This window comes from Dryobates pubescens, chromosome 1 (assembly GCF_014839835.1).
Source record: "Dryobates pubescens isolate bDryPub1 chromosome 1, bDryPub1.pri, whole genome shotgun sequence".
NCBI lineage: Eukaryota > Metazoa > Chordata > Aves > Piciformes > Picidae > Dryobates > Dryobates pubescens.
Window position 1 is genome coordinate 36025026 of NC_071612.1, and position 13696 is coordinate 36038721.

At 44.9% G+C, this 13696-nt stretch overlaps 1 protein-coding gene across 9 annotated transcripts in view; it reads left to right on the top strand.

Annotated features, from left to right (window-relative positions):
• The window catches only part of APBB2 (amyloid beta precursor protein binding family B member 2), a 128552-nt gene that overhangs the window by 71850 nt on the left and 43006 nt on the right, over positions 1 to 13696 (top strand). For all 9 annotated transcript variants that reach the window (XM_054163815.1, XM_054163832.1, XM_054163821.1 and 6 more), the window contains 2 exons: positions 7619 to 7765; positions 13412 to 13539. In XM_054163815.1, coding sequence (XP_054019790.1) covers positions 7619 to 7765; positions 13412 to 13539 — 275 coding nt within the window. The remainder of the gene's footprint in view (positions 1 to 7618; positions 7766 to 13411; positions 13540 to 13696) is intronic.

The following is a 13696-nucleotide window of genomic DNA, read 5'->3' on the forward strand; positions in this document are numbered from 1 at the left end:
TGGCTACGGACCATTAACCCTGAAATGTTAATTAGATTTGCAGCTATGCAAGTGTATGTTCCCCAGAATGGTAAGACTGAGCTGGGATGACTGTGTTTTCATTCCCCTTCACCTGTCTTTTTGGGTAGTAGTTTATGATAAAATGGCCTTTTTCCCTGCTAATTTGGAGCACAAGCCCTGTGAGGAGAGGCTGAGGGAGCTGGGGTTGCTTAGCCTGGAGAAGAGGAGGCTCAGGGGAGACCTTCTTGCTCTCTACAACTACCTGAAGGGGGGTTGTAGACAGGCAGGGGCTGGCGTGTTCTCCCAGGCAACCAGCACCAGAACAAGAGCCAATGGCACCCTGGCCTACATCAGAAATAGTGTGGCCAGCAGGAGCAGGGAAGTCATTGTGCCCTGTACTCAGCACTGGTTAGGCCACACCTTGAGTACTGTGTCCAGTTCTGGGCCCCTCAATTTAAGAAGGACGTTGAGACTCTTGAATGTGTCCAGAGAAGGGCAGTGAGGCTGGGGAGAGGCCTGGAGCACAGCCCTGTGAGGAGAGGCTGAGGGAGCTGGGGTTGTTTAGCCTGGAGAAGAGGAGGCTCAGGGGAGACCTTCTTGCTGTCTACAACTACCTGAAGGGAGGTTGTAGCCAGGTGAATGTTGGTGCACCACAACAAGAGGACACAGTCTCAAACTGTGCCAGGGGAAGTTTAGGCTCTAGGTGAGGAGAGAGTTGTTAGCCATTGGAATGTGTTGCCCAGGGAGGTGGTGGAGTCACCGTCCCTAGAGGTGTTGAAAAAGGGATTGGACGTGGCACTTGGTGCCATGGCTTAGTAGTCATGAGGTGTTGGGTGACAGGTTGGACTTGATGATCTCTGATGTCTTTGCCAACCATATTGATTCTATGATAGATATATATAGATATATACACACACTTCTATTATACTGATGATAAGCTAATTGTGATATCACAGCATGGGTTGGGTTGAAAAGGACCTTAAAGACCATCTAGATTCAAGCCCCTGCTGTGGGTAAGGACATCACCTTTCTCTGAGGCCTTGTGTTTTCTGGTGCTGAAATCTGCATCAAGGTCTGCCATCACTTCTGAGTCATGCCAACATTTGTATTCAGTTTGAGGCCACAAAGTAGTAGTAGGTTTTTGGTCTTGTAGTGTACTTTGAACACAAGAATGTTTCTTGTATGTTGTATACTCAGGTATGTCTGGTGCCTTGTGAGTGGGGTTTGAGTCTTCCTGGGTTTTGTAGAGAGTTTTTTGTTTGCAGTGAGTCTTTGGGAGATTGGTTTGTTTTGATCAAACTGTTCTGGAGCATTTTATTTGAGTTACTGTAAGGGCTTCTTATAAAACACACAAACAAAAGCCTTGCCAGAAGCCAATGAGTTTTTCTCCCGTCTACCTGTCTTGCAAGTACCAAGAGGGAATGGAGGCAGGGAAGGAAGCCAAGTGCTTTACAAGGAGGGAAATACGTGGGATGGATTACAGAGCATCTTGTTCAGCTTCCTCTGAACAGTTGGAGCTGTTCAGTCTGGAGAAAAGAAGTTTCCAGGGAGACCATAAAGCAGCCTTCCAGTACCTGAAGGAGGGCCTAAAAGAAAGCCAAGAAGGGACTTTTTACAAGGGCTTGTAGTGATAGAATGAGAGGGAATGGACTGAAGCTTGAGGAGGGCAGATTTCAAATGGCGATTAGGAAGAAATTCTTTCGAGTAAGTGTGGTGTGATGCTGGCACAGGTTGCCCAGGGAGGTTGTGGATGTCCCCTCCCTGGAGGTGTTCAAGGCCAGGTTGGATGAGGCCTTGAGCAACCTGGTTGCTCACGGCATGAAATTTAACACATCCAAGTGCCATGTTCTGCACACTGTTGCCACAACAACCCCATGCAGTGCTACAGGCTGGGGTCAGAGTGGCTGGAGAGCAGCCAGGCAGAGAGGGACCTGGGGGTGCTGGTTGATGGTAGGCTGAACATGACCCTGCAGTGTGCCCAGGCGGCCAAGAGGGCCAATGGCATCCTGGCCTGTATCGGGAACCTTGAGTCTCGTGTCCAGTTCTGGGCCCCTCAGTTTAGGGAAGATGTTGAGTTGCTGAAACATGTACAGGGAAGGGCAACAAAATTGCTGAGGGCACAGCCCTGTGAGGAGAGGCTGAGGGAGCTGGGGTTGTAACCTGGAGAAGAGGAGGCTCAGGGGAGACCTTATTGCTGTCTGCAACTACCTGAAGGGAGGTTGTAGATAGGCGGAGGCTGGTCTCTTCTCCCAGGCAACCAGCACCAGAACAAGAGGACACAGTCTCAAGCTGTGCCAGGGGAGGTTCAGACTGGATGTTAGGAAGAAATTGTTCATAGAGGGAGTGATTGCCCATTGGAATGTGCTGCCTGGGAAGAGGGTGAAGTTGCCATCATTGGAGGTGTTTAGGAGGAGACTTGATAGGGTACTTGGTTGCATGGTTTAGTTGATTAGATGGTGTTGTCTGATAGGTTGGATGCCGTGATCTTGAAGGTCTCTTCAAACCTGGTCTGGTCTATTCTATTCTATTCTATTCTATAGTTGATGCCATCACTGGAGAACTCAAATTATAGAATAAAAAGGGCCAGGGAAAAGCCCCAACAAAAGAATAAAAAAAACTCCAACATTCTATCTTCTTTACTATTAGGTGCCTGCTACCAGTTTGAACTGGTTATCCTTCACCAATTTTTGTCTTTTGTAAGGCAGAGTCCTTGCAATGAACAGACTATATTTATCTCTGTGTCTGCAAAGCAGCTAAAGAACTGCAGGTGTGGCTGAGTTACAAGGATTAATGAGGAAACAATATACCCATTATATATATTTAGTTTTTCTCCTCTCTTAAGATGATTTAGAAAATGATTCCCGTGGTATTTTTGGTTTTTTTAGTCAATGTAATATTTAAATACTTGGGAGGGGGGGTGGTGAAAAATCCCTTTCTTCTGTCACAGTAAAAACCTAATTTGAAAAGCTTGCAAAGATAAATATTTAATACCCCAATGGGCATCACAGCACTTTCAGCAGGATCCGTGAGCATCTGATGTGCCAAGAACAATTCTGCAATTTACATGACCTTAATAATTGGGGGGAAAAAAAGAAAGATATTTTAGTATCTTTGTGTAGCCCTGAAGTGAAGAGCACTCCTGAGTGGTGACCTCTCCTTTGTTTCCTCTTTCACCTTCTCCTTCATCTCTGTTTAAAATCTGAAAGCCAGCACTTTTGTGAGTTTCCAGCAGAGCTGGGTCAGGAGGCAGCAGCATAGGAGAATTTGCACATTGGTTTCCTTGTTTGCAAAGCAAAAAGAAAGGAATCAATAAAAAACAAAACAAAAAAACGCACCAAAAAACCTACCTACATGCACCAAAACTGGAGGCATGAGAGTCTTTAATATTTTACTCACACTCACAAAAAGGTCTAACACATTTGCAGAGTCCGCTGTCTTAACATGCATTGCAGAATGTATTTGCTGTTTAATGTCTTAGATAAGACACTGAGCAATCTGGTTTAGTGGAGGGTGCCCCTGCTCATGGCAGAAGGGTTGGAACTAGATGATCTTTAATGTCTCTTCCAACCCAAAACCGTTCTAGGAATTCATGAGATGCATCATTAATGACTCCTGGACTAGATACTAGAGGCACAACAGGGCAGGCTCTCAGGATGGGTTTTCCTTTGGCCGGGCAGGCTTGATGAACGTGTTGTGCAAGCTGGAAGGAGATGTGAGATGCAGAGAAGGAGGGAGAAACTCATGAGTCTTTTTACTCACTGGTGAATTTTACTCTTCCCTTAACTTGCTGAAGGTCACATCTTATGCATATTTAAAATACCTTGGTGTTTTGGGTCTTCTTTTGAGGACAGTGGTTCCCAAGTGGCATACCAGTGGTGCTGCCTGAGCTTCATCTACTCACTGATAGAATAGAATAGAATAGAATAGAATAGAATAGAATAGAATAGAATAGAATAGAATAGAATAGAATAGAATTAACCAGGTTGGAAAAGACCTTTGAGATCATCAAGTCCAACCTATCACCCAACACTATCTAATCAACTAAACCATGGCACCAAGCACCCCATCCAGTCTCTTCCTAAACACCTCCAGTGATGGTGACTCCACCACCTCCCTGGGCAGCCCATTCCAATGGCCAATCTCTCTTTCCATGAAGAACTTCTTCCTAACATCCAGCCTAAACCTCTCCTGGCACAGATTGAGACTGTGTCCTCTTGTTCTGGTGCTGTCACAGCAGGTCTTAGAAGGCAGCAAATGAATATTCAGGGTTAGCCTTTGAACTCTGAAGCTAATTTATTTACTACATCTCAAGAAGGAGGATTATTTGGGAGCTCCAATGTGGACCTGCTGTTGCTGCTCCTGGACTGCATGCACATATGGACAGGGTCCTGCTGGAGACAGTGGGACTCCTAATGGTCACTGTCACAGACTGATAAGGGCTGGAAGTTCTGGAGATCTGGAGATCATCTTGATCTGGAGATCATCTTGTCCAACCCCCCTGCCAACACGGGTACACCTAGATCAGGTTGCACAGGAATGTGTCCAGGTGGATTTGGAAAGTCTTCAGAGAATGAAACTCCACAGTCTCTCTGGGAAGCCTGGTCCAATGCTTTGACACCCTCACAGGAAAGAAGTTTCTCTTTATGTTCAAGTGAAACCTCCTGTATTCTAGTTTGTACCGCTTGTTTCTTGTCTTGTCACTGGGCAGCACTGAAAAGGGCCATCCTCTCGATCTCTGCCCTTCAGCTATTGCTGAGCATAGAATAGAATAGATTAGATTAGATTAGATTAGACCAGGTTGGAAGAGACCCTCAAGATCATCGAGTCCAACCTATCGTCCAACACCACCTAATCAACTGAACCATGCAACCAAGCACCCTGTCAAGTCTCCTCCCATTGAGAAGATCCCTCTCAGTCTGCTCTTCTCCAGGCTATAGAGCCCCAGGTTTCTCAGCCTCTCCTCATCAGAGAGATGCTCCAGTCCCTCTTAACAGGTCTGCCAGCAGGTGTCTGGGAGACAAAACTCTCCCAAGACAGTCTCAGGAGCACCACTTGCCTTCCTGAGACCCACAGGCTGCTCTAGACAGCCCAGGAAGCTCCGTGGCACAAGGCAGCAGCACTGGACAATGACTGTTGGTCATTGCAAGGTCAGAATTGCACTAACTACCTAACAGGGAAGTGGGTTGACTGGAGCAATTGTTAAGTCAGCTTGCCAGAGCAACATAACACTTCAGAACAGCCTAACATTCAGTAGAAACATCTGAGAAACACTGAAGCGAGCAGGGCACCAAGAACTGAGTACTAACTCCTAGCAGTGCTTGAGCTGTCTTGAAAAGGGGATGCTCAGGGTGACACGTTACACAACGACAGATTTTCAGCTATTAATTGTCAGTCATCTCACTTCTACTTTTAGAGCTTGTGCCTGCCAAATCCTGCCCCTGAGTAGGAGGCATCACAGCTAGCAAGGAGGATTTGGGTATGAGAACTGTGTACAGCTTCATGTCTGACTCAAGCAATGAGCCGCAGGGAAACCAAGCTGAAAGATGGGGTGGGATTCAATTTGGCCGCATCCAGTGGTGGTGTCTGTTGCCATAGCAAATACCTAGGAAAGAGCAGGAATTTGGTGTGGAGTCATCAAGGAACTGTTATTGCTGAACCTTTATGGACCATCATAAATGTTTGGTATGCCTGTTAAGGAGGTCCACCAGTAAGTCAGTTGTGCATCCTGCTCTTTTTGAGAATGAGATACTCCTCATGGTCTCTGGAGGGAATCACAGGCTCAGAGACCAAACTGTGAGGTAGATTTTGAGGTGACATCCACCCTAAAGCCCATTTTTCTCAGAACTGCAAGTTCTTCATTCTCTACCCAAGCAAACTTAGGATAGACATGCTGCCATCCCATTTCTCCCATTCTGTTTTGTTTGCAGAAAGCACCATATGTGCAAAGCCGTGTCGCCTTGGCTTGTTCTGCCAACTGAGTATTCTGGTTGGCTAAACAGCCTTCTGCTAAAAAAAAAAGTATAATTAGATTGTTTTCTTTTAAAGGTCACTTTTAATTTCTTGTAGAAAAAGCCTGCTTTCCTCTTACAATAGCTTATCTTTTTGGTAGCAAGTTGAATTGACAGTATGCAGAACTAACCAGGTTGGAAAAGACCTTCAAGATCATCAAGTCCAACCTATCACCCAACACCATCTAATCAACTAAACCATGGCACTGCTTGCTGCTTTAGTTAAATTCAACTGTAGAAATGATTGCTGTAATCCATTCCTAAAAAAAAGACTTTTCTGGTTAAAAGCCAGGCAATGAGATATACCAGGAGCATAAAGCTGCAACAGACATACTCCAATAGTATCCAACAGAGTGTACCCTCAGCAAGTTTGCTGATGATACTGAACTGGGAGGATTGGTTGATACACCAGAAGGCTGGGCTGCCTTTCAGGGACGTCTGGACAGTCTAGAGTGCTGGGCAAGGGGGAACCTAATGAAGTTCAACAAGAATAACTGTAGAGTCCTGCACCTGGGGAGGAGCAACAGATCAGGATTTGACCTGCTGGAAAGCAGCTCCCTGGAGAAGCATCTTGGAATCCTGGTGGACCATAATTATCCATGGGACAGCAATGTGCCCTTGTACCCCAATGATATCCTGGGATGCAGTAAGAAGCTGGTGTCCAGCAGGTCAAGGGACATTCTCCTCTCCCTTCTACTCTGCCCTGGTAAGACCATGTCTAGAGTATTGTGTCCAGTTCAGGGCTCCCCAGTTCAAGAAGGCCAGGGATATACTAGAGAGTGCCAAACAGGGGCTGTGAGGATGATGAAGGGATCGGAGGATGAGGAAAGGCTGAGAGACCTGGAACTGTTTAGTTTGAGAAGAGAAGGCTGAGAGGGGATCTTACTAATGTTTATAAATATCTGAAGGGTGGGTGTCAAGAAGAAGGGACCAGGCTTTTCTCAATGGTCCCTAGTGACAGGACAAGGACCAATGGATACAACCTGGAACCCAGTAAGTTCCACCTCAACATGAGGAAAAACTTCTGTAATGTGAGGGTACTGGAGCACTGGAACAAGTTGTCCTGAGGTTGTGGAGTCTCCTTTTCTGAAGACCTGTCTGGATGCTTTCTTGTGTGGCTTGCCCTAGGTGGTCCTACTGTGGCAAGGCAGGGTTGGACTCAATGATCTCCAGAGGTCCTTTCCAATGCCTAACATTCTGTGATTCTCTTTTCTTATATAGTTAAAATCTCAGTTTGAGATCCATATTTGTGCTTTTCCCTTTATTCCTATTTGTGTGTCCTGCACCATTTGTACTGTTCCCTCTTTTCCTCCTTCATGATAACAAGAAGTATTTTATTGGAACGCATTACTGTTCCTTCCACAGATAGCTCTCCTGGCCAGTCACATATTCTTCCTTTGTTCCTTTGAATCTTTTTACTTTGGTATTCCCAAATTATATTTAAACTCACTTAATCTTTGTGCATCAGCTCATCTACAAGGCTTTGATTTTGTTCCTTTCCCAGCCAAGGATCTTTAACCTTAATTGACAATTTTCTGTTCCACAGCTGGACACAGCAGTGTGTTGTGTGCTCTGATACATCTCCAGGTTATTTTCTGCTTCCTTTCCAGTGCTTTGCTGTGCGATCTCTGGGCTGGGTGGAAATGGCAGAAGAAGACCTGGCTCCTGGCAAAAGCAGTGTTGCTGTGAACAATTGCATCAGACAACTCTCTTACTGTAAAAATGACATCAGAGACACCGTCGGCATTTGGGGAGAGGTAAGAGCAGGGCGAACATCTCCTCCACTTGGAATGTCCCTCTCCTGTCATGAAACATCTTGAAAGCTCAGCCTTGTAGGCAAATATGCCCATGGTTTTGTGTTGGGGATTTCCCTATCCCAGCTGCCAAAAATTATAAAAGGGTTTAAGGAAAATATTGATGGTCTTGTTCCAAACTTTTCAGGGCAGTGGGTGCCTCATCTTTGTGTTTATACTGTACTGGCACACACCTCTGCAACAGTGTTGGGACAAACTGTTGAAATCAGTGGTAGCCTTTTCTCCTAGCCAGATGGCTGAGAGTGGTGATTTGAAACAGCATTTCCACATGTTTCCCAGTGACAGAAGGGCTTCAAAGAAACCTAGACTAGTTTGTCCTGTGCGTCTAAAATCAATGAGAAGATTGAAACTGATGGGCAGGTGGCTCATCTTAAGATGATTTATTTTATCAGTGCTTCATAAGGAAATTAATTTTATGTCATCACTCTGTTGGTTCCTCTCCAATAACTCTTGAATCTGTTCACCAGTGTCATCCTATTTTGAAGGATGCCAAGTTCCCACACACTGAGGGAAAAACAGAGAGTCCAGCTCTCTGCTTTCTTGGTTTGATGATTGCTCAGTAGAACCTCATCATCTGAACTATGCAAGCTCTCTGCTTCTTTATGAATTGGCAGCCAAGATGGGATAATGCTGTGGGATCACAGGGAGAAACATAAAGGGAGCTAGAGGTGGAAAAGAGATGTCCTGGGGACAGACAGAGTGGAAAGGTGTGGAGTAAGTGAAACAAGAAGAAAGGAAAAGGTGGGGTTATAGTGGTTGGATGTACAGATGACGCAGGAGACATACCCGGGGAAAACATATTATTTGATTCATTATGGAGCAACTTAAACCTCAGTAACAAGTGATAACAAATGATAGGATGAAAGGAAATGGCCTCAGGTTGCTTCAGGGGAGGTTTAGGTTAATATTAGAAGAAACTTCTTTATTGAATGGATTCTCGAAGACTGGACCAGGCTCTCCAGGGAGATGGTTGAATCTCCATCCTTGGGGCTGTTTAAAAGCCACAGAGATGTGGTGCTGCAGGACATGGTTCAGCACCAGCCTTGGCAGAGTTAGATCGATGATCTTAAAGGTCTTTTCCAACCAAAACAGTTCTATGATTTAGCCAAATCTTATTCCTGACCTCTCTGCTGAGCTGTTTTCAGGAGGGTCACACTGCTGTCAGTTTACTGCACAAGAAGACCAGTAGAATAGAATTAACCAGATTGGAAAAGACCTTTGAGATCATCAAGTCCAACCTATCACCCAACACCATCTAATCAACTAAGCCATGGCACTAAGTGCCTCATCCAGTCTCTTCCTAAACACCTCCAGTGATGGTGACTCCACCACCTCCCTGGGCAGCACATTCCAATGGCCAATCTCTCTTTCTGGGAAGAAATTCTTCCTAACATCCAGCCTAAACCTCCCCTGACACAGCTTGAGATTGTGTCCTCTTGTGTCCTGACTGTGAGCACAGCAATGCAAAGAGGACCAACTGGGAGAAAGTGCCTGTTTAAAAATGAAAGTGATGCTTCAAGGAACATAGTTAGAGTGCCCTGTCTACATAAAAGGATTTCAGAAGGGTTTGTGTTTTTTTTAGGTAAGGAATTTATATTCTACATAGAAATGAACAAGATAACATTGGTCTCCCTTCAGCCTACCTCTGGGAGCAGTTTTATTTAGTTAATATAATTAGAGACATGCCAGTCATGGACACTGGATTTAACTGCTGACCCAAGGAGGGGTAAAACCCTACTCTCTCTTTACACCTGTGTAGCCCCATCCATTTTTCAGATGGCAGAACTTTGACCACCTTGAAATCCATCATTTACTTTGAAATCATAGAATCACCTGGGTTGGGAGGCACCTCCAAAGGTCTTCTAGTCCATCCTTCTCTGCATTAAGCAGGGGCATCCTCAACTAGATCAGGCTGCCCGGAGCCCCATTGAGCCTCACCTTCAATATCTCTAGGGATGGGGCCTCAACCACCTCTCTGGGCAACCTGCTCCAGTGTTCAACCACCCTCATTGTAGAGAACTTTTTCCTTACATCCAGTCTAAATCTACTCTTCTCTAGTTCAAAACCATTGCCTTTATTTCAGTTTAAGGGTTAATGTTCACATTTTCCATATTTCTCCCTGTCAATCCCATTGTTCTTTATTGGAAACCTTTGCAGGTTTTCAAACCAGACTGGTGAAAAGTTTTGGTCCCGTTGAATAGAAGTTTTAATTTTAAATTCTATTCATAAAACAAACAAACAAACAAGCAAACAAAAAATTGTAGTAGTCAGCCTGACAAAACAATAGAGACATTGTGCTCAAATAGGTAGTGGCCCTTCAAGTAAATTGTCTTCTTGATTGTAAAAGAAATCATTACAACCACATTTTTCGACTGGTAATGTAATGCTTCAAGAGTGATTGGAAGAGGCACATTTTAGGGAGGAACCTGATCCAAGCGTCCTCATCACTGACTTGACTGAAATCTGTTATGGAGCTAGAACTGATGATTGCAAATAGGTTGCCTAAAGATTTCTTTTCGCTAGAATGCAGTGGAAGTGAAATTGAGACCAGGGCCACCCCCAAGTTTTAATGATGAAAAGAAAAGGGGAAAAACAAACCACAAAACCCTGGCGTGCTCTGGATGGACCCCCTGGCCCTGCAGAAGCTTTGTCACTGGCTTTCATGTGGCATTTCATGCTGTCCACTCCCTTCCAAAAGAAGTTCCCTGTAAATATTTTGACTTCCAGGGTCCTGCAAAATGTAAGAAGGAAAACAGGACTCTGCTGTTAGTGTTGCTGCTTTACCCTGCCTTATATTCCTGTACATTACAAAGTCACATACATTTTTGCCATTCACCTGTACACCACAGTATGTGGCACTTGCTGAAAGACTACAGGGATTGAGTCTTTCTCTCATTCATTTCCTTGCTGTAAGAACTTTACAGAATTAGACCTCTGCCAATCTTCAGCAGTCTGAGACATTGAGGCCTGTGTTCAAGCTCCCAGTCTAAATAATTTCTTCTTGCCCTATGCAGTGTTTTATCTCTAAAATAGCTTTTGTGTGATAAGGAAACAATCCTTAACAAAATATATTGCCTCTGGCTGAAGCTAAGGTGTCCCTTGAGCACTGTGAGGGTAATTTCCTATGCCTTATGTTGCTTATCTGCCTATTCTCCAAGCTTTTCCAGCTAATTTGGATTCAGTTTTATTACCCTAATCCCAGTGTATTTTGCACGATGAACAGGTTTTGCCTTCTTGTAATAATTTCCTCCTGGAACAAATACCTAAGTAGCAAATGGGTTCTAAAAGCAATCTTTGGCATACTGGGTAACCCTCTTCATGCAATCTGTTTGCTGCTTCTGACCTCCATGCAAATTCCTCCCCCTTTTTCTTTGTGATTGTTTTCTGTTTAGTTTCCTTCATCATCCTGGTCTGCTCAGTGTCATCCTGGCTTTGCTTCTTGGTTTGTTTCTTGTTTCTTTTCCTGTGTGCCACAAGCAGCTCAGTGCTGCTGATTGCCTCCCTTTTACATGCATGGTTATCTCTGCTACATCTGCTTCTCCAGCAGCACCCTGTATATCCAGCTTTACCTCTCAGCCACAGCTTTACATTTTCCATCAGGGAAAATGGTCTTGTGTTGCTATCAGGCATACCAGACTGTCCCCCCTTCCTCTCCCACACCCCTCTCAGTGCTTGTGGGGCTAGCTCTGGGTCACAGCTCCTTTTCGAATACCTGTTAGGAGATTTGGTGGGGAAGGATGATTGGCAGTGTCTAACCATTGCTGCCTAGCCTGGAAATCCTGGAAGCAGGCTCTCTCTCTGTGTGCTTTACACAGAGACAGAATTAGATGTCATTAAGACTTGAGCCACTGCAGCCAAGCGGGAAGAGGTTTTCTGTGTCACTGAGTTGAAGGAAAAGGTCAGTATTGAAACGTGACAGTAGGAAGTCAGATCCTTTCCATTCTTTCTGTTCATTTATAGATTCTGGCACAATAGAGAGGAAACTAATTACTCTATTTTTAGCTGATAGCTCCCACCTCCTTCTTACGGTTAGCAGCAGGAGCTTGTCTTACCTCGTGGCAGTAGAGGCCCATGATCATTTCTGTGGGATCCTGTAGTCTCCAGAGTAGGCGTAGAGCCTCTGAGGGGACAGCTATTAGATGCTCTAGAAGTGACAGCAGACCTTTTGCAAATGCTAGCCATAGGAGGAAGATCAGCATTTGCAAATCAGCATCAAAAGGAAAATTGCCTCTGAATTGTTTCCTCTAAAGGTAAAAAGCATTCTCCTTGTTTTTACATGCCAGAAGAGTTAGGGAGAAATCCTGGCTCCAGTATGCTGCAGTCATCTGCAGAATTCACATTCATGTCTTAATGCTAGGGTTTCCCATTTAATTAATCTTTCTTCAAAGAGCATCCCATAAATCCTCTGATAGGTACAAATTGCTGTCTGTTCCCATGACCCCTCTGGTTAAAGTTTATGGAAACAAAATACGTTGTTTGAAGGAACTCTGCCCTAAGAGTACACCTTTTGATGTGAGCCTTTGCTTATTAAGACAGCTCTTGACTGGAAGAGCTTACTTGAGAAGGGATAAACATGTAATTTGTTGAGTAACTCAGTAGCTTGGGGTAGAATGAGTCAAACAGTTGTATTTAAAAGACATCAAAGCTTTTTGGAGCAAGATACTATCTGGGCTCTTTTTCACACCAGAAGTAACTGAACTTGTTTCAAGTTGCTCTTGGAACAAACTGAAACTTTGAGTAAATGAAGAGGCTGCAGGTCTAAACAGTGTAAGTGTAATACCTTGATCCCAGTCAGTTTGAATCACAGAATGTTAGGGGCTGGAAGAGACCTCAAAAGGTCATGTAGTCCAACCCCGCTGCCAGAGCAGGATCACCTAGAGTAGATCACACAGGAATGCATCCAGACAGGTTTTGAATATCTCCAGAGAGGGAAACTCCACTACCAGCCTGAACAGCCTGGTCCAGTGTTGCATCACCCTCACAGTGAAAAAAAATTTTCCTCGTGTTTCCATGGAACTTCCTATGCCTCAGCTTCCACCATTGCCCCTTGTGCTGTCATTGGGTACCACCGAGCAGAGCCTGGCTCCATTCTCTTAGCACTCACAATGAATGAGGTCACCTCCCAGTCTCCTCTTCTCCAAGCCAAATAGCCCCAGCTCCCTCAGTCTCTCCTCATAAAGATGTTCTGGATGTGTTTAGGAAGAGACTGGATGGGGTGCTTGGTGCCATGGTTTAGTTGATTAGATAGTGTTGGATGATGGGTTGGACTCGATGATCTCAAAGGTCTCTTCAAACCCGGTTAATTCTATTCTATTCTATTCTATTCTATTCTATTCTATTCTAATCATTTTTGTGGCTCTGCACTTGATTCTCTCAAGCAGTTCCCTGAGGTCCTTCTTGAATTGAGGTGCCCAGAACTGGACACAATATTCCAGATGCAGCCTCACCAGGGCAGAGTAGAGGGGGAGGAGAACCTCTCTCAACCTTCTAACCACACTCCTTCTAACACACCCCAGGATGGCATCTTGGCCACAAGAGCACATTGAGAGGAGGATGCACTGTGTAACTGGATTTTGTCTGGAATTGCAGGGCAAAGACATGTACCTTATCCTGGAGAATGACATGCTGAACCTCATTGACCCCATGGACCGCACAGTTCTGCACTCACAGCCCATCGTGAGCATCAGAGTCTGGGGCGTGGGGCGTGACAACGGCCGGTGAGTCTTCCCTCTCCTTACCCCTCCTGACTTGGAGCTATTTCTGTCTGCTGATAAGAGTACACACACCCCCAGAGCAAGTCAGGTATCAAGCCTGTTCATTTGATTGAGTAATTGTGTCCCAGGAGCTATGAGAGGATGGATCAATTCTCCGTTT